General features: G+C 46.4%; 1 protein-coding gene across 3 annotated transcripts in view; it reads left to right on the top strand.

Moving 5' to 3' along the window:
* The window catches only part of TBX5 (T-box transcription factor 5), a 53,972-nt gene that overhangs the window by 5,493 nt on the left and 25,329 nt on the right, over positions 1-23,150 (top strand). For all 3 annotated transcript variants that reach the window (XM_030821939.1, XM_030821940.1, XM_030821938.1), the window contains 5 exons: positions 1,040-1,134; positions 3,337-3,456; positions 4,247-4,394; positions 8,060-8,212; positions 17,038-17,129. In XM_030821939.1, the coding sequence (XP_030677799.1) occupies positions 1,040-1,134; positions 3,337-3,456; positions 4,247-4,394; positions 8,060-8,212; positions 17,038-17,129 (608 nt within the window). The remainder of the gene's footprint in view (positions 1-1,039; positions 1,135-3,336; positions 3,457-4,246; positions 4,395-8,059; positions 8,213-17,037; positions 17,130-23,150) is intronic.

Below are 23,150 nucleotides of genomic sequence, written 5' to 3'. Positions count from 1 at the left end.
TTTCGATCCCTTCGTGGCTTTTCCCGGCTTCTCTCTTTGGCCTTTAAGTTTCAGGAAAACGTGTGCATATTTGTAAAGAAGCAGAGAGCGTGAACACAGTTTAGGAAACTTATACAGATTTTTTTTTTCTTTTAAGGAAAAGCAAACCCACTTTGTAGACTGTTGTAAATTATTCCAAAATGAAGAGTTTGTGTGTATGTATGTGTGTGTGTGCACATATGTATATATGTGTATATATATATATATATATTTGCATCGGTTCTGTAAATTTAGTTTTAGCTGAAAGCCAAAATTTGAAATGGCATCAGGCGTGTCCTATAATCCAAATAGCTGGATGTGAATGGAACTACTTGTAGGGAGAGGCTGGAAGGTTTGTTAATATAGATATTTAGGATTAATTATCTTTCTGGACTGTAAGAACATATGATAATACAAACATTTTTAGGTTTCAAAATTCATATATGTTCAGGTTTGCACTCGCCATGGCCGAGAATAAGCAAGTATTTGCATATCTGTATGTCTGATGTGTGGGCATCTGAGTGTCTACATGAGAATATTCTGAGTGGTTTTCTAGATTAGGTTTCTAGTTTTTCTGGATTAGGCTTTTTTTGTCTGTTTTTTTGTTTTTGTTGTTTTTCCCCTGTATCTCATGTGAAGTGGATTGAAATTGGCTCTGGTTTTTTTTGGTTTGTTTGTTTGGTTGGTTGGTTGGTTTTTGCTTATTCCGGTCCTCCTCAGTGACATTCCGGAGCACGCTGATGGTGGGTGATCATTCCATAGCCTTGTGCTGGTGGCATTAGAAGGAGACAATACAGCACTGTGGGTTCAAGTGGTTGTTGCAAACCTCAGGGATTCAACTTACATAGGGATCCCTGGGTGCTCCAGATAATTCTGCAGTGGGCTGAGGCCACTTTTTACCCTCTGAGACCACAGGCTCCAGCGGGAAGGAGGAGCAGTCTCTGTGTTTTGGGGGAGTTTGGGGAAGAAATGACCGCTACTGCCAGGGCTTGCCAGGGTGACTTTTTTCTCCTTCTTGCAGGGCATGGAGGGAATCAAAGTGTTTCTCCATGAAAGAGAACTGTGGCTGAAATTCCACGAAGTGGGCACGGAAATGATCATAACCAAGGCTGGAAGGTGAGATGGTTAGTTGTGTAGAGAGAAGGACGAAGAGAAATTGTGGGAGAGGTGAAGAAGAAAAGGTGGCTTGGAAGAGAAGAGGAAAGGAAACGGGCAAAAGGAGAGGGAACATAGAGAAAGAAGAGAATAGAGGAGAGGAGAGAGAGAGACAGAGAGAGAGAAAGAGAGAGATAGATCCTGGTTAAAGAGGCACAGGGAGATTCCTCCATTGATCTCTCCTAGGATGGAGGAAATACTCCAAAAGTTCAAGTCCGGAAACTGGGCATTTCTCCCACCTCACGTATAAAAACAATAAAGAGCTTGGGAGGCCGTGCTATCTGGATTCGTAATGAGGGAAAGAGAGAAGAGAGAAAGGAAAACACAGAAAACAGAGACCCAGAGAAGACAGAGTCTAGAAGGTCTTCGGGTTTCAGGGATCTTGGACTTTATCTTTACTCCTACCCTCATTCCCACCCTCCCTGACCTTGAAGTGGCTCCAGGGTCCCACCCGATTGTCAAACTCTGAATCGTTGAAGGTATTCGCTACCTCTTTCATTGTTTATAGAAAGCAGGCGAAGCCTTTGAAACTGAACCGGGGCTCGGCCGGGCTCCATATACAGACACCGATAAACACGGCAGCTTCGCCAAGACACTCGCCCCAGAGTTCCCCTTAAAAGCTCGCAGAGTTTTAGCTAGAAATGCTAGACTTCTTGGGGAGGAGGAAGGAGAGTGGTGCAGCTCTGTATGTCAGTGTGTGTGAGAGTGTGTGCACGCGCGCGCCCAGGTCTCGGACGTCCTGGCCACATCCCTACCAGTGCTGGACTGGTCTTCCGCGTCCCGCAAAGCAAAAAGCCAGAGGATGCCCCGAGCAGGCGTGTGGAGCAGGCGACCGGTAGGCCCAAGCCACCGAGTGTGTGAAGGGGGAGGGTGGAGCCGCCTTTCCAGACGCCCCCGCCCCCGTTCTCCAGCCGAAGCCTCCCTCAATAAACTGACAACAGTGACATTTATTATTATTTAAAATTAAACAAAGTCTGCTCCCCGCTCGACCCAAGGCCTGAGTGAACTAGGAGGCGCGTTCTGTTTATATCAACGAACTGCAGTCCTCTTCCTATTCCCCCAGGAAGGAAAGACACGTCCGAGTCCCTCTTTCCCCCCGAGCCTGAGCCGTGAGGATTTAACTATAAAAGGCCTGCGAAGTCTTCTGCGCCTCCGCCTCCGGGCGCACTCGCTCAGGCTGATAAACACTGCGAGGCTTTGGCTCCAGGGCTCGGAGGGAGAGGCCTCCATTCGACCCTTCCCGCCATCGCTGAGTGAGCCGAGATCTGCCAACTTGTCTTTTCGCCCCAGGCCAGGCTTGAGAATCTTTGCTTTCTGGGGCATGCTCCTCAGAAGGTGGAGGGAAATTTGGAGTGCGCCAGGGCGCAGAAAGGCAGCAGAGACGGCACAGTTCCGGGCCATCGGCTTGATAACGACTGGATCTTAGTTCAGGCCTCAGCTTTTTCTGAAACCAGACCTGGAAGGGTCTGGAATGTCTTTGCTGAAGGCCAAGGAATGTCGACTCTCCAAGGAAGAGTGCCAGGCGCCTTGGAGAAGTTGTGGGGGCATTCAGGAATAAACTCCTGCTAGAGACCCGTGTCAGAGGTCATTAACCGAGTTATACTGGGAACCGCGGCTTTCCCCCTCCTCCAGGGGCAGAGGACCAAAGCCAGGTCGGAAAGCCTGTGCGCACCCACGCGTGTGCGTCTCTGGGGCGCACACACCTTGTGTACACGTGATACCTTAGCACCGCGAAGATCGGCGGAAGCACCTGGCTAGACCGATCCTCTGGGATCAACGCCTAGCTTTGTACCTAATAAGCCTCCTCTCCCCACAAATATTAATAGTCGGTGTCTGGCTCTGAAAAGGGCGGTTAGCAAGAGTTGAAATGGAGGTCCCTTTGAAGCATCTTCAAAACCCGTTCTCTAGAGGCGCATGCGTCCTGGTTTGTTTTCCGCTTAGGATACCTACAGTTGCCCGCCTGCTGTTACCTCCTCCCTTCGCCTTTCTCCTCCCTATAACTTCAAGGGAAACCCGGGATGGATCTTGCGGAGAGCGGAACGGGCTAGTTTCCGCTTCCACGTTTCTCCAGGAATCGCTTTTTCCCTTAAAATGGATAGAGGCTGCCTTAAAATGCTGGCATTAATTCCCGCCCCCCTCTCTCCCTCGTTCCCTCTCTCTTAGGCGGATGTTTCCCAGTTACAAAGTGAAGGTGACGGGCCTTAATCCCAAAACGAAGTACATTCTTCTCATGGACATTGTACCTGCCGACGATCACAGATACAAATTCGCAGATAACAAATGGTAGGCACTGGGGTGGCAGGTGGAGCGGGGTGAGAGAAAAGTGGAACCTTCTCCAGAAAAGTTGAAATGGAATCAGCGAACTTTTTTTTTTTTTTTAGTTCCTACTGTGTGCTAAAGGCGTCTGTCCTCCTATCCCATTGCTTTTTACTAATCATTCTCAGACGAAGAAACTACAACCATTAGCTCCGGTTTTCCAGATGAGAAAACGGAGGCTCAGAGGAAGTGAGGTGCCTGTGTCTATCGCTGCACCCACAGGTTGTGGATTTTTACAAAGGGTATTGTTACCAAGTGCTGGAGGTATTTCTGGGGGCATAAAACGATTTATAGTTATTTTTTATGAGTTACCTGCTTTGAACATGCATTTTTATGAAATTGCAAAATCGGCTAGTGGTATTCGAGTTAAACAGTTAGGAGAGGCCCATTTCTTGGGTAGAATTGTTCCCATGGCTGCCAGCAGTGCAGAGGCCTGAGGATGAAATCCCCGTTGAAAGCCCTCAAGGAATTTTCAAGGCTTTTTCCACGTCCAGACCTCCAGAGCCCGTCACTTGTTTGTGGGATGCAAGAGGCTGTAAGAAGAAAGGGCTGGGCCAGGGGCTTGCCTGGACGCAGGCACAAAGTATTGTGGGGCAGCTGGGATTGCAGATACCTAAGGGAGACGGGAGGGCCTCCAGATTATTTCCAGCTACTACTCAACAACCCTCACCTGGTGCGTGAACCGAAGCACGCTTCGGTGCAGTGCGCTACCTCCAGACTCTGAGCCAGGCCTCTAGTACACCTCTCCTTCATCTAGGTCTGTGACCGGCAAAGCTGAGCCCGCCATGCCCGGCCGCCTCTACGTGCACCCAGACTCCCCCGCCACCGGGGCGCATTGGATGAGGCAGCTCGTCTCCTTCCAGAAACTCAAGCTCACCAACAACCACCTGGACCCATTTGGGCATGTGAGTACCGTGGCCTGGATTCCACGCCTTGTCTCCCTCTTGTCCTCTCTCCCTTCTCACTGGGTTTCTCTCTCTTCTTGGCTCTGTGTGCCCACATTTCTCCTTTTCTTTCCTCCATTTTCTCCCACTTTCGTCGCTTTCTGCCTCTACCTTCTTGATCTGGCCTTCCTTCCTCTTCCATTTCCTCCCCTCCGTCTCAATTCTCTCATTCCTTTCTCTTCTTTCACCTTCTCACTCGCTTTCCCTTTGCTTTCTTTTTCTTCCTACTACTTCATCCTCTGTCTCCACTACTCTCCTACACAGATATCTGCCCCTCTGCAGTCCTCCCTGTGATCCACACTCCCCAGGTCTGGGTCTGTCGTTCCTTGGTGGCTGGAGATATGGCCCCCGGCTCACCTGGTCTGGGGCTGCCTCCTTGCCGCTAGGGCCCAACCCCTCTCCCTTTGCCTAGGGATGGAGGAATGACTGAAGCTGCTCATTCAAGGCCTGGAGGGTCTGTGAATTCGATCTGTGGTTAGGAGTGGAGGGTTGTGTTTCAGTCTTGCAGAAAATATGGACCCCCTAGCCCAGTGGATACCCAGTATAGACTGCACAAAGGCTGGACCACAATGAAAGCCATATACCTTCCCTCCCCACTTCCCAATCCTGCCTTAATTTTGGGATGTTCCAGGGGAGAGGGAGAGCCCAGCTCACCTGCCCCCTCTTTTCCAGATGGGAAATGAACTTATAAGAGGCGAACTCTGGTGCCAGTGCCGCTTTTTAGCTTGATACTCCTGGGGAGATCTGTTTTTTCCAACAATCAGCTTTCTCCCTTTCCACACTGTGCCCAGAACAGGCGAACCTAAACCAGGGTCCTAAACTTGGAGTCTGGATTGGACCCAAGAGAGGGGACTGGTGAATTTCCTGAAACTGAATGCAGGGTATTGAATGTGCAGCCTGCCCACCACCCAAAAGAATGTGTAGGTTTTAGTGGATTCTTAGTAGGGTCATCACCCCTCTTCTCCAAAGAAAAACAAAACACAAAACACTGATTTTTGAAAAAATGTCCCCAAATCTCATTGTAGAAGATAATCACGAGAACAGAACATGGATTCTGTATTCACGTTTAGAACTTTTAGCTGGATGATTCTGCCATACAAGTGGGTACATTCGTCTTAGGGCATTTGATTCTCATGGCAGCCTAGGAGGAGGATGGAGAGGCATAGCTTTTGCACAGGAGAGTCCAGGGGACAGGGGGTGACTTGCCAAGGTCCTACAGCTTGTATTTGGGAGCAGAGATTTGCCGCTAGGTCCCTCTAATTACAAAGGAGTTCCCCGTCCTGGAAGGTTGTAGCTTCAAAGAGGAGCAACAGATAGGCACATGGTCGCCGATTTCAGGGAAAGGAGGGAGCTGGGAGGGAATGAATTTGGTCAAGGGGGCGGGGAGGATGGTTTATGAAGGGCCAAACGAGAAATCTGCTCCTTTGAGGCCTCGGGGCTGAAGCACTGAAGTCCCCAGGATCTGGGATGGGAAGAGGATCTCAGGTGTCCCCACTGATGGGTAAATGCAGCTCTCAGCACGTGGGTGGAGAGCAGACAGAATCATTCCGTCTGTGCAGCCTGCTTGGAGGGCTCGGAAGGCATTCCCAGGCAAATGCAGAGCCACTCTGTTAAACCCGGGTGTTCTGCCCACGAGTCCTTCTTGCTGGGCTTCCCAGGAGGTGCTCTGTAAATTTAGCTTGCGTAGGCATTGGCTGACCCGCCCTGGCTGTGTATCTGCCAGTCCCCAGCAGATGCCTTACCAGCACCGGAAAACCGGGGCCATTTCTAAAGGTTCCACATGCATCTCTGGGCTGGCTCCTTCTGGAGGATGGGACCCTCGGGTGGGGTCCTGCGTGGTCCTTGACACTGGGAAGTGGGACGGTTCCCCAGGCTCATTTCAGCTCCTAGCTTTTTCTCTGCTCCTCTGGAGTGCCTTTGGGGTGTCTCTGGGGCGGATGCCTGCGGAAGGTGCACAACCTCACCACCAAATTCCTGGCATCCCTGCCAGCTTCAGGACCTTCCCAGATGGGGAGAGGGGCTCGGAGCTGCTCAGAACTGCCTAGAAGCCAGGCATTCCCACCCCAAACTCCGGACTTTTAATTCAGAGCCGCCCTAATGAAATTAGGAGCCATTAGATCGCCCTCGCGCTGATGTCTCCACACTGTCCCCAGCCGTCAAAGCAATTTGGCTAAGCCGGGCCGATGGCCCCGTCGGCCGGGGACTGTGGCGGCCAGGGGGGCCCCGCTGCGTCTCTCTGTCGCCACGCCGCCCCGGTCGGCGTCGCTATCGGCCGGGGAGGCGGCCGGGCCACGGCGGGCGGAGATTAGAGCCGCGCGGCCCGGGGTCGGGCAGCCGCGGGGCCGGCGAGTTCCTCGTCCCTCCCCCGCCCGGGCCGCGGCTCCCCTCCCCCAACTACCTCCACCCACTCGGGGCCGGGCTCCGGGGTTGGTCCAAGAATCTTGCCCCAGGGTCATCAATGCAAATAATCAAAGTCACTGAGACAACCTCCGCAGCTCCCGGGAAAAAGCAGGCCAGATTTTCAGGCTGTTAAACGCGGCGATTCGCACGTTCCGTGGGGATGTTTCAGAGCATTTTGGTAAATATTAGCGTCATCACAACAACAAATCCAGTTTTATTGGTGAGGATGCTCATCTGTGACTAGCCCTGGCTCCAGCAAGAACGTGCAGGCTGGAAGTCCTCCTCCTCCTCCTCTTCCTAATGATAATGGTGATTGGAAAAATAACAGCACAACTACAGCAGTTAGGATCCCTCTTGCCCCTGGGAGCACCCCTAAATATGGGGAAGATAGGAAGTAGAAAGTGAATATTCGCGAAAAAGCAGATGTAGCCGTTCTGTCTGGGGCAAGCCTGGAGATAATTCTGGTTGTGGATCCTGAAACGTGATAAAGCTGGAGAAAGGGAGTTTCCAAGGCAACCAGCCTCTTCTTTGAGAGGTGTGGGGGGTGCTTCCTCCCCACACCTTATGAGCCGACATCCTTGGAGGACAGATCACCCGCGACCCCCAAATATCTTCTCTTTTCACGAACTCTACTTTGCTTGTTCTCCAAACAAAGGCCCCACATTTGAGGTCTGATCACCCACCCTAAGCCTCAGAAAAAGGGTGTGCAGCGAACTGGTGATTTTTTTTATTTATTTCAGTTTTCCAAACACTTAGTATCTTCTCTTGCATCCCTTAGAGATTTGGGGAGTGGGGGTTATTTCTATATTTGTTGTTTGTTTGTCCCCGTGCCCCAGCACCACCTGTCAATCCAAAAGTGCCGTTCAGGCTTCCCTCCAGACGCGGATTCCTCGATGCAGACTTGCTCAGCTCCCGTTGGGGGTGGGAAGTGCCCTATGCAGGGAGTTAATTTATTAAGCAAACTTTATTAAGAATTCTGATTTACTGCTCTGTGTGCCTTGGGTAGATTCCTGGAATATTACCCTGGCTTTTTCGGTTGGAAATTGTTATTTTTGAAATGTTTCTTTTTAATGAAATCCCTGGCCCCTTTTCAAAACAGAAGAAAAATATCTATTTTTCGAGAGCCGATATAACAAGGCGAATTTAGAGGGTGGGGAGCAGGGTTTTATCTGGAGACAAAGGGAGTTTTGATTTTCTTACAATCTCATTTTCTTTATTATTTTTAGATTATTCTAAATTCCATGCACAAATACCAGCCCAGATTACACATCGTGAAAGCGGATGAAAATAATGGATTTGGCTCAAAAAATACAGCGTTCTGCACTCACGTCTTTCCTGAGACTGCGTTTATAGCAGTGACTTCCTACCAGAACCACAAGGTAAGCCTGAAGCCCAGGAACCAGCGCCTGGGGCCGTCTGCTCTTTCTTTTGCATGAATCTACAAGGGTTTCCTGCTGGAACTTTGCTCCTCTGAATGGCAGCAGTCACCAACTTTGATCCCAGGGTGCTGGGGTGGGGACAAAGCTGCAGCCTAAGAGTTTCAGCTGTTTTTTTACTACATCCACGGGCTTGGCATGACAGTCACAACCACACATATGCACCCACACCAGTTAGAAACAAACTTGTCAAACCATAGATGGGCCACACACTCAAATGCCACAAGAAGGCATCCCACTGAACTTATGAAATGCCTAGTGGGAAGAAAGGTTGCTTAATGGCTCTCGTGCTGCCATTTCATTTCTGGGGCAACCGTTTCTGCTGGGGTCAGTTTTCTCCTCTCTGCCTTTTTAATTTTTTTCACTCCGAGACAGGGTCTCACTCTGTCACCCAGGCTGGAGTGCAGTGGCACAATCATGGCTCACTGCAGCCTTGACTTCCCAGGCTCAAGAGATCCTCCCACCTCAGCCTCTGGAGTAGCTGGGACTATAGGCACACACCATCATTATGCCCAGCCAATTTTTAACTTTTGTTTTTTGTAAAGACGGGGTCTCGCTATATTGCCAGGACTGGTCTTGAACTCCTGGCCTCAAGCGATCCTCCCACATTGGTCTTCCAAAGTGTTAGTATTACAGGCATGAGCCACTGCACCCAATTTTGCCACTGAACTGGCAATAGTGCAGGTGGCAAAGTTGCCGGAATCCTTAGGATTGGACTTTCCTGATGCTTCCCTAATTGTTTCAGAAATCACTGACTCCAGACCACATTCTTGAGCAAGGTTTGCCTTGTTAAAATGAAAACAGGGCAACCTGCACCACCGGCAGCTTGGGATAACACTCCCAAGCTGGACTTAGACAAGAGCCTGCAGAACCACAGCTTGGTGAGGGGAGGCACACCTGCATTGCTTGGGAGAAGGTGGCTGCAGTTTGGTGTAGGGGCGGGATGCTGCCGGATGGATTGTGTGAAAGTCAGACCTCATGAGGTTCAAAACCCAGGAGCTGGTTTCGGCATTTCAAAGCTTGGCAATGACTTTGGAGCAGGCTGCCTATAGCGGCAGGTTGGAGGGTGGGGGAGGATCTTCTCTTTTTCCTCAGGAGAAAGCTTGTCTCGACTTCTCAGGAGTCACCTCTGTTCCTTAGATACCCGAGTGTATGTGGATTCGTTTTATTGCGGGTGGCAGGAGGGATTTAATGTTTCCTAAGCCTTGGTATGAAAAGTTCTAGGATCTGGAGAGGCGAGCAATAGGTGCTGGGGGAGGGGCCCCTGCCCTCGTGCGGTTGTAGACTGTTAGAAGTATTAAGCAGTGATTTGGGCTTAGAAGGCTGTGGAAGGGCAAGGTAGGAGGAGGGTCCATATGGGATCTGTGAGGGCAGGTCACCTAGATGGATGTGGAGATGGTGTGCCCCTCCCTTTTCTTAGCTACTGTCCCCACCAGCAAGGCTGGGGTAGAGGGAGAACTGCAGGAACTGGGGACTGGACAGGAGACGCCAGAGAAGGGTGAGAGGAAGGCTTAGCACCCCAAATCCTCCCATCCCCCCTCGAAGGTCATTCCGGTGCAGGCTGGCTTGGCAGAGAATACCCCAGCTGAGGCCAGGACTGTTCCAAAATGCTGTGGGCAATCTCCAAATCCAGATTGTGAACAGGCCAAGCTGTGATAGATGGTCCTTTCCAGGCCACAAGGCCTGTCTTGGAACCCAGGTCAAGAGAGAGCTTCCTGCCCTCAGAAAGAAAACTCATTCCCCTCAAAACACCATTCCTTTTTAAATGGGTAGGAGGATTTTTCTGAGTATCCTTCCACTTGTTGAACCAGCAAGAGCAAAACTGAGGGCCGAATGCCCTGAAAGATGCAAAACTATTTCAGGCCAATTTGATTCTGGCTCCTTGAAACCTGTTTCCCTCAATGGTTGCTGTAAACCTGTGTTTAGCTTTATGGTGACGGTCACCACAAAGGAAAAAAAAATAGCAATAAGGAAGCTCAGTTCTTCCTATATATGTGTATACTTACATGCTCTCAGACCAGACAGGGGTCCAAAAATATATCACATCTTTCCCCTCTCTACCCCAAGAAAGCCCAGGCTCATATAGGAGGATAGGAAAGGGTAGACATACAAAAGTGACCTGCTTAAAAAACCATCTGAGTGCTCAGGTCCTTTGGAAGAAACACCCTAAATTCTGTGTAGTTATGGTCTTAAGACTCATCAGGTGTGGATAGATGTGAGAAAACTCACTCCCTCTCTCCTTCTCTCTGTTGACAGCCTTATTGAGGCATAATTGTCATCTAATAAACTGCCACATTTGAAATAGACAATTAGATAAGCTTCATGTGTATGTAAATGTATACCTGTGAAACTGTCACTGCAACCATTTGTGAATATGCCCAACACCCTTTACATTGCTATTTAAAAAATTTCTTCCCCAATGCACATATTTAGTGACTGATGTGCATGAATGCCTGCCTGCCCAATGGGGTGTGTATGTGTGATTCTTTTTTCTTTTTTTTTTTTTTTTAGCACAATCGAGGGAATCGTGTGTCTGAATGCTCACAGGTCTAAGAATGTGTGTCTCCAAATATGCATTTGGATATATGTGTGTTTCAGTGCCACACTAAGTGTTCACACACAATAATTGCTTTTTTTCTGTATTGATTGAGTCAGGGAGCCCAGCTGAGCTGTGCATAAAGTTCTGTTTAGCCAGCCTGACAGATTCCTTGACATCCGGGAGAGAAATTTCATGGGAGACAACTTTCTGTTACCCTCCCCCACTTCTTACTTTAGAGCACCAAAGACACCTATTTTCTTTTTCAGGAGCAAATCCAAAACTGTGCACTTTCCTAGTCAAGTGCAGGGCCCCTGCAAACATTTCCCACATGGATATATGATGTGTGATTTAAATAAGTGGGCCAGGGTTGCATGTGATTTGTGGACTCAGTCTTGCTACTTTATTGTCCCACCTGGACTGGGTGTTGAGACTTCTGACTTCATGCGTAGAAGCCAGCTGAGCTCACCATCGCATAGGGTTAAGGTGGAGGACTGTGGAGGCTGACTGCTTGGGTTCAAACCTATCTGACTTTGGGCAAATGACTTAACTCCATCTCCCCACCTGTAAAATGGGGATAATAAGAGAACTCACCTCATAGGGTTGTTGTGAGGATTCAATGAGATAATTCCTGGCAAGTGTGTCATGCGGGACCTGGCAGAGAGCTAGCACAGAGCATTAGTAACGATTGATGGACCATTGATTGACTACTTAGCAGATCAGTTTATTAACAGGGCGACTCCATCCAAAACACAGACTTCGGAAAACTCTTTGTTTACTCATTCTAACTTCCTGGCTAGTTTAGAATCTGAAAGACTGGGAATTTAAATAAGTTCTTATTCCTGTGGTTGAAAAACAACTGCAAATATTAGTCATTGTGGTTGAGTTGGCTCATTCCCTGATCATGTCATCAATTCAAGGACTATTTGTCTAGTGTTTTGCCTTGGATAAATGATCAGGGAAAAGAAAAGCAATGCATGTGATTAAATTGCCAAGACAATTTGGAAAAATGAGGGCCACCGTTTTTATGGTCAAAGGGCCCAGTGCCTTCAGAATGATCTGTCTCTGTTTGGATGTTGGTACCAGGTGGAGGTAGGTATGCTACAGGGTTCATTTCTTAGGCTGCAACCACATACCCATATACCACTGGGCCCCTAATGACGAGACACATTTCCTCAGCCCAGCTGTGATCTCGGGCTGGATTTGGGACTTATTTCCCCAGATGGTTGACAGCTTGAAAAAGATATTTAAAAACTCAAATCTTCCCCAGGAACGTTCATTCTGTGAAACACGTTTTTGTAAAGTTTTCACTGCAGTTGTCAGCAGCTCCCAGGGCAATCCCTAGAAATATTTAGGTGTTAAAAAAAAGGTCACGTGGGCATTTCATTTCCCTCTTCTTGCAACAATGGCTGTGTATGCAAGCAATGTCTATCCCCAGATATTAACTTAACTTTGCCATTAAAAGGCATTTTCCTCCTGCTTAAATCATTGTGTAAAGAGTCTATATTTATGAGGTATGAGCTTTCTGGTTCGGACCAGGAAATGAACCCTTAATAGAGAGACATAATTAAGATTTTTGGTCCTCGTGAGGGTTTTAAAAAATTTTTTTTCAAAAGCAAGAATTCACAACAATTATTCTCATTAATTTTTACAACCTCTGTCTCAGTTGGAGCTGGTATTTATGTTTGTTTTTCCCCCACTCCCAAATCTCTCCCGGATATCCGGTTTTATGTTGATTTTGAAGGGAGTACATTTGCATGGTGAATAGAAGTCAGTTTCAGTGAAGCCTTTTGGTGGAACTGGGAAATCCAGGTGTATCAGTTTGTGTGCCCATGATCTAACACACAGCATATTAGGAAGGGAATTTTATAAACACGGTTATAGTATGTGAGTGGACAGATATTTTGACCTGCAGACAATGTATGTTGTATGTTGACATTTCTCAAGGGTAATTCTTAGGTCATATAGGCATCTATAATCAGTTTCCAAAAGAAGTTACGTGTAAAGATCAACATACCTAAGTGAATATATAAGAAATTGTGCTTATCCTGTGCAATCATATTTTTGCAAGCTATGATGGTAAGTGCAAGATTAGGTAATAGCCAATCTGTTTGAGGTGCAAGGAATGGATTTGAGCAAAAGGGTTTTGCTGATAACATAAAATTCACCCTTTTCTTCTTTCCTTGGGGCAATTTTTTGTTCTGAGCTCCTTGGTGGAGCAAGAACATTATGGACTTGAGCACTAATTCTCATGCTCAGATCCTCACTAAATTCTGGTGTCACAGCCTCACCATCTTCGACATTTACTTCTGAGACTGTGGTGGGGCAGGCTGGGAGGTGGGAGGAAAAGATGTCCTTCATCCACTTTTAAATGATTTATTTCTCCTTAACTTTTTGCAAGTCCATTAAAAGATTTATGGTCAACTGGGTGAAATTTCATTGTGATAAAGGCTGAGTGAGAAAGAAAATCCCCATTAGGTGTTGGGTTTTTAGACTCTTAAAATACAAGTGAATACAGGAGTACACACCTTAAGATGACTTTCCAAAAGGATTTTATAGATTTTTCTACTCATTTGGAAGAGTCAAGAAAAAATCTGAGGCCAAGCGTGGTGGCTCCTGCCTGTAATCCCAGCACTTTGGGAGGCCGAGGTGGGTGGATCATTTGAGGCCAGGAGTTCAAGAGCAGCCTGGCCAACATGGTGAAACCCTGTCTGTACTAAAATACAAAAATTAGCCAGGTGTGGTGGTGGGCACCTGTAATCTCAGCTACTTGGGAGGCTGAGGCAGGAGAATCACTTGAACCTGGGAGGTGGAGTTTGCAGTGAGCCAAGATCGTGTCACTGCACCCCAGCCTGGGTGACAGAGTGAGAATCTGATTCAAAAAATAAAAAATAAATAAAAAATCTGAAAGCTACAGGAATAGACACAGTTAAACAAAAATGGGCTGGGTGTGGTGGCTCACACCTGTAATCCTAACAATTTGGGAGGCCAAGAGCTGGAGGATTGCTTGAGCCCTGGAGTTCAAGACCAGCCTGGGCAACATAGTGAGACTCTGTCTCTCCGAAAACCTAAAAAAAAAAAAAAAAAAAAAGGTTGGGGGAGGGAGAATGTGTACATACATACACACATACACACACACATGTACACATACACACACGGATACTTTAAAAATATTTTAAAATCGACTTTAGGGTAGGCATAGTGGCTCATGCCTATAATCTCAGCACTTTGGAAGGCCAAGGTGGGAGGATCACTCCAGCTTGGAGGTCAATGCTGTAGTGAGCTATGATCACTCCACTGCACTCCAGCCTAGGTAACAGAGTGAGACCCTGTCTCAAAATAAATAAATAAATAATTAAAAAAAATACTTGGCTCAGCTAGGCATGGTGGCTCACGCCTGTAATCCCAGCAGTTTGGGAGGCTGAGGCAGGCAGATCACCTAAGATCAGGGGTTTGAGACCAGCCTGGCCAACATGTTGAAACCCCGTCTCTGCTAAAACTACAAAAATTACTCGGGTGTGGTGGCAGGCACATGTAATCCCAACTACTTGGGAGACTGAGACACGAGAATTGCTTGAACCCAGGAGGTGGAGGTTGCAGTGAGCCGAGATCGTGCCAGTGCACTCCAGCCTGAATGACAGAGTGAGACTTCATCTCAAACAACAACAACAACAAAAAACCTGGCTGGGCACAGTGGCTCAGCCTGTAATCTCTGTACTTTGGGAGGCCAAGGCAGGAGGATTGCTTGAACTCAGGAGTTCCAGACCAGCCTGGACAACATGGCAAAACCTCATCTCAACAGAAACTAAAAATAAAAATAAAAAAATTAGCCCAGCATGGTGGCGCATGCCTGTGGTCCCAGCTGCTTGGGATGCCGAGGCAGGAGGATTGCATGAGCCCCGGCATTTGAGGCTGCAATGAGCTATGTTCGCACTGCAGCACTCCAGCCTGGGTGGTAGATTGAGACCCCATATCCAAACAAAACAAAAAGGCTTCATTTTTTAGAGCAGTTTTAGGTTCACAGCAAAGTTGTGCAGAACATACCAAGATTTCCCCTATAGCTTCTCCCTACCACATGCACAGCCACCCCCACCACGGACATCCTGCACCAGAGTGGAACATTTGTTGCAGCTGATGAGCCTACATTGACACATCATCATCACCCAGAGTCCATAGTTCACCTTAGGGCCCACTCTTGGTGTTGTACATTCCATGGGTTTGGACAAATGCATAATGATGTGTACCCCCCTTTACAGCATCATAGGGAGTAGTTTCACAACCCCAAAAATCCTCTGGGCTCTGCCTATTCATCCCTCCCTCTTTCCAACCTGTGGCCATCACTGACCATTTAACTGACTCCATAGTTTTGCCTTTTCTAGAGTGTTGTATACTTGGAATCATATATCTTAAAATATTAATTGTATGTATATTTTTTATGGTGAATACACACAGGTGCACATACATATAATAATTTTATTTTCAATAATTTTGGGGTTAGAGGTAAACCCCATAGGTCATCTCTTCCAGAAGGCAGAACAGACAAGAATTCCTCTCTTCAAATGAAGAAATTAGAGGGTACATTCATTTATCAAGCACAGTTTCTCAAATCTGTAACTATACTACTGTGAAAGACTTGAGATGATTTTTAGGGATACTTGAATATGATGAAATCACAAAGAAAGTTTTTTTTTTTTTTTTTTTTTTGAGGTGGAATTTTGCTCTGTTGCCCAAGCTAGAGTACAGTGGTGTGATCTCGGCTCACTGCAATCTCTGCCTCCTGGGTTCAAGTGATTCACCTGCCTTAGCCTCTGGAGTAGCTGGGATTATAGGAGCCTGCCATCATGCCAGGCTATTTTTTTTTTAATTTTGTATTTTTTGTAGAGATGGGGTTTCACCATGTTGGCCAGGCTGGTCTTGAACTTCTGATCTCAAGTTATCCACCCACCTTGGCTTCCCAAATTGCTGGGATTACAGGCGTGAGCCACCATGCCTGGCTGAAAGTTGTTCTTTTTAAAATTATCTTTCTAGTCTTCTATTAGAGAGGGAGTCTCAGTTCAGTACTGGTTTGTGTTAACTAGTTCTCTAAAAGTGTCTAATTCCCACTTGCAACAAAGAGAAGGCAAGCTTTGGATATGAGTAAAGACAATTTCAGATATTTGTTTTCTTCTTATTGAGTAGCAAGTGATTCTAGTTTGTCATACAAAGAAGTGATATCATATTTGTGTGAAATAAATGTAAATTAAAAGTGGTTTGATTTAAATGAAAATATTAAGCCAGTGTACAGGTGCTGTATAGATATGGCAATAATAGTGAAAGAAAACCCTGAATGACTGAAGTTTGAGTCATGCTGCTCTTGTGTCTATAACATGATTCTCTATGTTCTCTATGAAAATTCAGTTCACACGCAATTTTTAGGAAATACTTCTAGCAAACTCTATCCATATGGATGCATTCTGTCACCTGGGTCTGCTACTGTACATTCACACTAATATAATGTGTTGATGGATTAAATTAAAGTTCTGGGCCTGGAACCAAAACGTGCAAAAAGACCCTGTTCTGTAACTATGCCTTGTATGTTGCAACACAGATTTCTAAGAGAGAACCCTCTCTTCTTTGCTTAGGACATTAAAGAGGTTTGGTGCTGTTCAATAGCTATTATATAAGTTATCTTTATGTATATTGGCTTTTATTTCATTAGGCACCATTTTCCACCAGAACTAGGAAATGCTATCTGCAAAACTATGAAATGAACATGAAATAAGGCATAATAGAATTTTTGAATGCAATAATCAAGACATGTTTTCTGCAGAAAACAATCTCCAAATGGAGATTACCACGCTGCCTGATGTGCAACGATCATGTCAACATGCACAGCTTTCCAAAGGGGAGGGAGTACTGAGTATTGAGGCCTAGATGGTGTTTAAAACACAAAATGCGAGATTGGAAAAAAAAAAAAAAAGAACCCGGCTGGAATGATGCAGAGTATGACTCCAATTAATGGGCAAACCAAATCCACGTGTTTTTCCCCTTTTAAAAGCAGTCCAATGGAGGACATTTTTCAAAGCCTCCACTTGAATGAAGTGGTGGGTCCCGTTGACGTGACTGGCTTAATTTGCTTCTTTTGGTTGCCAGAGGCTGCATTTCCATGACATTTATTATTAACTCATGTCCCAAGGTGGTCTTGCAGCAATCAAGTGAAAACCAGCTTGTTTTCTCTTCCTCTTTCCTTCAGATCACGCAATTAAAGATTGAGAATAATCCCTTTGCCAAAGGATTTCGGGGCAGTGATGACATGGAGCTGCACAGAATGTCAAGAATGCAAAGGTAGGAAAGTGGATTCCTCAACTTTCTCCTCCACACATACCCCTCAAATTACCCAGGTAAGCCAGCAGCAACCCAGCACCTCCCTCCACCAGCCTTCCTGCCCATAGAATGCCAGGCACGGGGAAATGGGGAGAATGAGCCCCTCTGTCCCATTTTTTGACAACCCTCACATGTGGTTGGCGCCATTGGGCAACCTGGAGAATACATTTTCTAGTGGAGAGAAGGTACAAAGAGTTCGGCATTCTCCATTCTCCCAAGGAACAAAAGACACAGCTTTCTCTTATTTCTCTGCTGTCTCTCTCCCTGTAGAGAAACCCTTTCTCTTTTTCTTCCCATAAGTCACAGCTGATGAATGCATTTTTTTTTTTTTTTTTTTTTTTGGCAACAGCTCTTGGTAAATGAAAGAGAAGTTAATGACTTGATTTCCTGAGGGTGAAATACAGACAAACTTGACACCGTGTGGTGTCCAGGGCACTGGAGGATTGGAAGCTGGTGCTAAAAATTGCTCGGTATTTTTACATATCCTGTGGTCATAGTTGCTGATATGATGAATAGAACGGGGTGTAGCAAATGTACATAGTGGGAATTTGGTCTGATTTGAAAGGATCGTACAAGCATTGCCAATTTTGTGGAACATTCTCTCTACCTCTTGATGTGCTTCCAAAATAACTTACCATATGGCAAGCGAATTAGAAATACATCTTGATCCCTCTGACCAAGAAGGTTTGTGTGTGTTATGTGTGTGTGTGTGTGTGTGTGTGTGTGTGTTTTCTTTTTTTCTGTTTGGTGAGTTTAGTGTTTCAAAATAAAATGAGATCCTTTTGGATGTTTTCCTTATCCTTTCTGGAAGATGTGAAAAGGGAGAGTCAGGCAGATAGACAGATATATTCATTCAAAGAAAGATAAAAGAGACCTAAGAATAGAAAGGGAGAAAGAGCTTAGATCTGTGGTTTTAATATTAAGTTTAGAAATACATGCAATGGAAAAATTGTTTTTAGATAGCGGGCTTATCAGGTCAAATTTTGCATGCTTTTTAAAAAATAATGCTAGCCCAGGTGGCATGTTCCTGTAGCCCCAGCTACTCAGAGGGCTGAGGCAGGAGGATCTCTTGAACCCAAGAATTCGAGGCTGCAGTGAGCTATGATCACACTACTGCACTGCAGTTGGGACAACATAGCAAGACCCTGTCTCCAAATATTAAAATAAAACAAGACAATGACCCTGTTTCCAAACATTAAAAAAATGAGGAGTGTGGTATATGTGTACACACGTTCCTGTTTTCATAAATTGGTTTCCTTCAAGATTGTGGACTCACAAGGTACTTTTTGTGTCTAAAATAGGCAAGTTCTGAGTTTGTTATTTAAAATTTGTTTTTAGTTTTAAGTATCTACATTTTGAAATTGATTGGGCCATAGGGTCAGTGGAAAAGATGACAACAAGTATAATGTTTTAGCTGAGAGAGGTTCAATTATTCATGGCCCTGGGCTCAGAATGCCAATTTTCTGTTCATATCCCATTCTGATGGTGATGTGCCATTAAGGTGGCTTAGTCATTGCCACACAAAGTCACCTCTCAGTCCTACAGGCAAAGTTCCTGCTGTGCAGGTGGGAGCTGAAGTGAGATCGCCTGTTCCAGCCTGCAATCAAAGGGTTTCATCATCTCTCACTTCTTCCCTCCTGTTTACAAGGTCAAGAGCAGGGGGTGAATAATAGATTTAAGGTGTCTTGAATCATCCCTTCAAACTTTACCAGTTACCACGTCCTACTGATTATACCTTCCAGCATAACTCAGAATTCAGCCCCCTTCTGCCAGGGTGCTAATTCTAGCCTCCACCAGCCTTCTAACTGATTGAGACCTAAATTCAGTCCTGGTCTCCTCCAGGGACTTTCTTTAGGCAGCCACCAAAGAGATCTTTGTAAAACACAAATCAGTCAAGGTCTCTTTGCAGTGGAGAACTTCTCCAAGCTCCCTGTTGCCCTCAGTATAAGGTTTGGACTCTTTTGCCTGCTTAGCCACGCCCTTCCCATCTGGCCTGGCCACCCCCCTAGGTTTGTCCTTCACCGGTGTCCCCCTAATATGTGTCAATCATGCTAAAGGAAAGGCTTGAAACCTGTGTTCTTTCCTTTATTTTTGGCCCTTCGAACACACATTTCATCTGCGTCAAACTCTTTTCCCTCCTTCTCACCAGGCCATCTCCCAACCATCACTGGGTCTCCTTGTAGCTTTTCCTTCCTTCAAGAAGCTTTCCCTGGCCACAGACTGTGTGGTCAGCCCATGTCTCCCCCAGGACCCCTCCTGGGAATCAGCCCCTCAAACTTTACCAGTTGCCCTCCAGGCTTTTCTGTGTCCGACCCAGGCCTGGAACTTTGGAAGCTGATTGGACAGATGACAGCCAGCTATGAAAGGAGAGACAGGTGGGCACGTGCAGGTGTGTGAGAGCTCAGATGTCAGTCATCAAGGGAGTCTTTCCTAAAGCTCTTTTTTTTTTTTTTTTTTTTTTTTTTGGAGACAGGGTCTCACTCTGTCGCTCAGGCTGGAGTGCAGTGGCGCGATCTCACTCACTGCAGCCCCGACATCCACAGGCTCAGATGATCCTCCCACCTCCCAAGTACCTGGGACTGCAGGCATGCGCTGCCAGGCCCGACTAAATTCGCATGTTTTTATTTTATTATTATTACTTTTTTGAGGCGGAGTCTCCCTCTGTCACCCAGGCTGTAGTGCAGTGGTGTGATCTCCGCTCACTGCAACCTTGGCCTCCCGGGTTCAAGAGATTCTCCTCCCTCAGCCTCCTGAGTAGCTGGGATTACAGGCGTTCACCACCACGCCTGGCTAATTTTTGTGTTTTAGTAGAGACGGAGTTCACCATGTTGGCCAGGCTGGTCTCAAACTCCTGACCTCAGGCAAACCACCCACCTCGGCCTCCCAAAGTGCTGGGATTACAGGCGTGAGCCACCACGTCTAGCCTAAATTTGTATTTTTTGTAGAGACAGGGTTTCACCATGCTGCCCAGGCTGGCCTAGAACCCCTGGACTCAAGTGATCTTCCTACCTTAGGCTCCCAAAGTGCTGGGATTACAGACATTACCCACAGCCCCTGGCCAACTCTCCTAAAGTTCTAAACGCATGTTCATTTGTTTGTTTACTTACTTATTGATTGATTGATTGATTGAGACAGGGCCTTACTCTGTTGCCCAGGCTGGAGGGCAGCACTGCGATCATGGCTCACTGTAGCCTCAACCTTCCAGGCTCAGGTGATCTTCTGGCTTCAGCCTCCCAAGGAGCTGGGTGTCCAGGCACACGCCACTGCATCCAGCTAATTTTTGTATTTTTGTAGAGGCAGGATCTCCCCAGGTTGCCCAGGCTGGTCACACAGCTGTTTATATATTTAGGCAGATGACTCCTCTTTGGCCTGAATTGGCTGTCCTAAACGTCTGTCAAGGTATTGCAGATTGCTTGAGGCCTGGACTAGGTGTCCTTAATGAGTAGGAACTTTGCAGATGGAATGGAGGAAAAGTGTGGCTAGTCATCGGTAGAAAGTCGGTAATTGACATGTTGAGTCAAACCTCTCAGCCTAAGAGCCATGTGTGTCTTTGTGGCCATGTTAGCAGTCGCCCTGGAAACCAGAGGGCTGAACTAACCACTGATGAAATTGGGGGAGTAGACGAGGTCATTGGCCAGGGTCTCCGGACATGTCCTTGGGGAAGGAGAAAGAGTGAAGAAGAGTGGTTCCCACAGAAGGCTTTGGAGTCAGACAAACCTGGGGTCAATTCTTGCTCTACATTTATCAGTATGTGCCCTGGGGTAAGTGATTTAACCTCACGGAACCTCAGCTTTCTCATCTGCAGGAGGGGCATAGATAGCCTCTACTTTCTAGGGTTCTACTTTATAGCCTCTACTTTCTAGGGTTCCTGTAAAAATTATATGAGCAAATGCCTACAGAGTGCTTGATTCCTAGTCTATATGTTCAGTAAAATTTAACTAATTTGGGGGAAATCTCCCCAGTACTCCCAATTTTGCCCTTATTCAGAATTTATTTTGGGTCATTCTCCCAACCCCCAGGTTGCAGTCAGTAGTGACAAGTGGGGAATATGGCTCTCTAGAGTCAGCCTTGATAACAGCCAGGCAGGAACGGCAGGCTCACTGCTAATCTTGTAATCCTGTTTCCTGTCCCCTACACACCCGGTGACAGCTGGCTATGGGAGAAAAGCAGGAGGGATGAAATATCCTCTAATTCCAACAATTGGTAGAAGGGAGTGAGGTGGGTTTACAGAGAGTTAAGCGTTACCTTGCACTTATTCCACAGAAATAACTTTTGGATTTGCTTGGCAAATGTCTGGCTGTTCCGCCCTCTAGCTCTTGGCCTAACTCCCTGTGTTTGGAAAACGCAGATGATATCTTCATTATTTTCCAAGATTTTTTAATGGTTTCTAGTTACAGGAGCAGTCACTGCTTATTACAAAAATTTGGGAGCTATGGGAAAGCACAAAGCATAAAGTCATTGAAACATCCTGTCTCAAGCAGACCAATTAAAGGGTGTGCCAAGGTTATTTAGAAAGGTTAATCAATCTGTGACTTAAAAAAAAAATCTAATCCTAAAAACTAATATTTCCCCAAATTGAAGTACCCTTAGATTGGTGACAAAGGAGATTTTTTTTTATACAAACCATTTATTTATTTATTTAGGACAGGGTCTTTCCCTGCCACCCAGGCTGGCATGCAGTGGCACAATCATAGCTCACTGCCGCCTTGAACTCCTGAGCTCCAGCAATCCTCCTGCCTTAGCGTCTGAAGTAGCTGGACTACAGGTGCATACCACCATGCCCAGCTAATTTTTTGTAGCGATGGAATCTCACTATGTTGCCCAGGTTGGTTTCAAACTCCTGGTCTCAAGCAATCCTCATGTCCTGGCCTTCTAAATCATGGGAATTACAGGTCTTATTTAGTTGGTGCACAGACCCATGGACACATCAGTCCTGTGATTTCATAGATATTATTGCTCAGAATGAGACTGAGTTATAAGAAAGGAAGAAAAGAAGGAAGCAAGGAAGGGAGGGGAGTTAAGGCTGATTAAAGAGGAAATATTAACTGAATAGCAGAATGGCTCATATGAAGATTTGGGGAACATTGTCAAGATAATATGCAAACCACAGAAATTTGAGAAACACACATAAAAGCTCAGCCACCTACAAAGAAAGGCTTGAGAGTGCCATTGCTGTTTGAAACCATCTAGGCCCTGGTTTTTTATAGAACAACTCTTTCTTTGGACTTTGCTTCAGTCTTCAAGATGTATTCAAACAAGTTCTGAACTTCCTGGGAGCCAAAGGGGCTGGAGCTGGGACTGAGGCAGAGCAGGCTTTATGGAGAGGGTAAAAGTAGGCCTCATAGAGAGAATGGGACTTGAATCTGTTGGGAAGAAGGGTTTTCTGGGTTGAAGCAAGGAAGAAGTGGGCAAGGGTCTAGAAGTCTAGGGGGCTGGAGTAGGGGTCAGATTCTGAAGATCTCTGAAAGCCAGCTGGAGTGGCTCTATGACAGGTATGAGGAGAGCTGCTCCTAGAAGCGTGGAATTGTAGAGATAGAAGGGATTCCAGGAAACAGCATCTGACCCACCCGCTCTCTTTCGCAGAACGGGAAACTGAGGCCCAGAGACTCATTTACTTATTCAGCTTTTGATCCATTGGTTTGTTTATGCAACTAAAACATTTGTTAAGTGTTTCCTGTATGCCAAGCACTAGGCATACAAGGATGAATGAACACACAGGGGACCAGGGTCCACGGATGGAAACAGGCTCAGGAGCTGGGGTCCAGGCTGCTGCACTGAGCAGCTCTGGGGCTTTTCTACTCCACCAAGTGTCTGTTTCCTCATCTGTGAAAAGGAAATCATTACAGAGCCTACCTCCAGGCCTGTTGCAAGGATGAAATGAGGTAATATGTGTGTACTGATTATTATTGCTGCATAACAAATGACTCCCAAGCTTAAGCTGGGCTGGCTGGGACACCCTGGCTTCCAAACTATCCCATCTGT

The sequence above is a fragment of the Nomascus leucogenys genome, chromosome 10 (assembly GCF_006542625.1).
Source record: "Nomascus leucogenys isolate Asia chromosome 10, Asia_NLE_v1, whole genome shotgun sequence".
In the NCBI taxonomy this organism is placed as follows: Eukaryota; Metazoa; Chordata; class Mammalia; order Primates; family Hylobatidae; genus Nomascus; species Nomascus leucogenys.
This window is presented reverse-complemented; position numbering and strand designations above follow the sequence as displayed.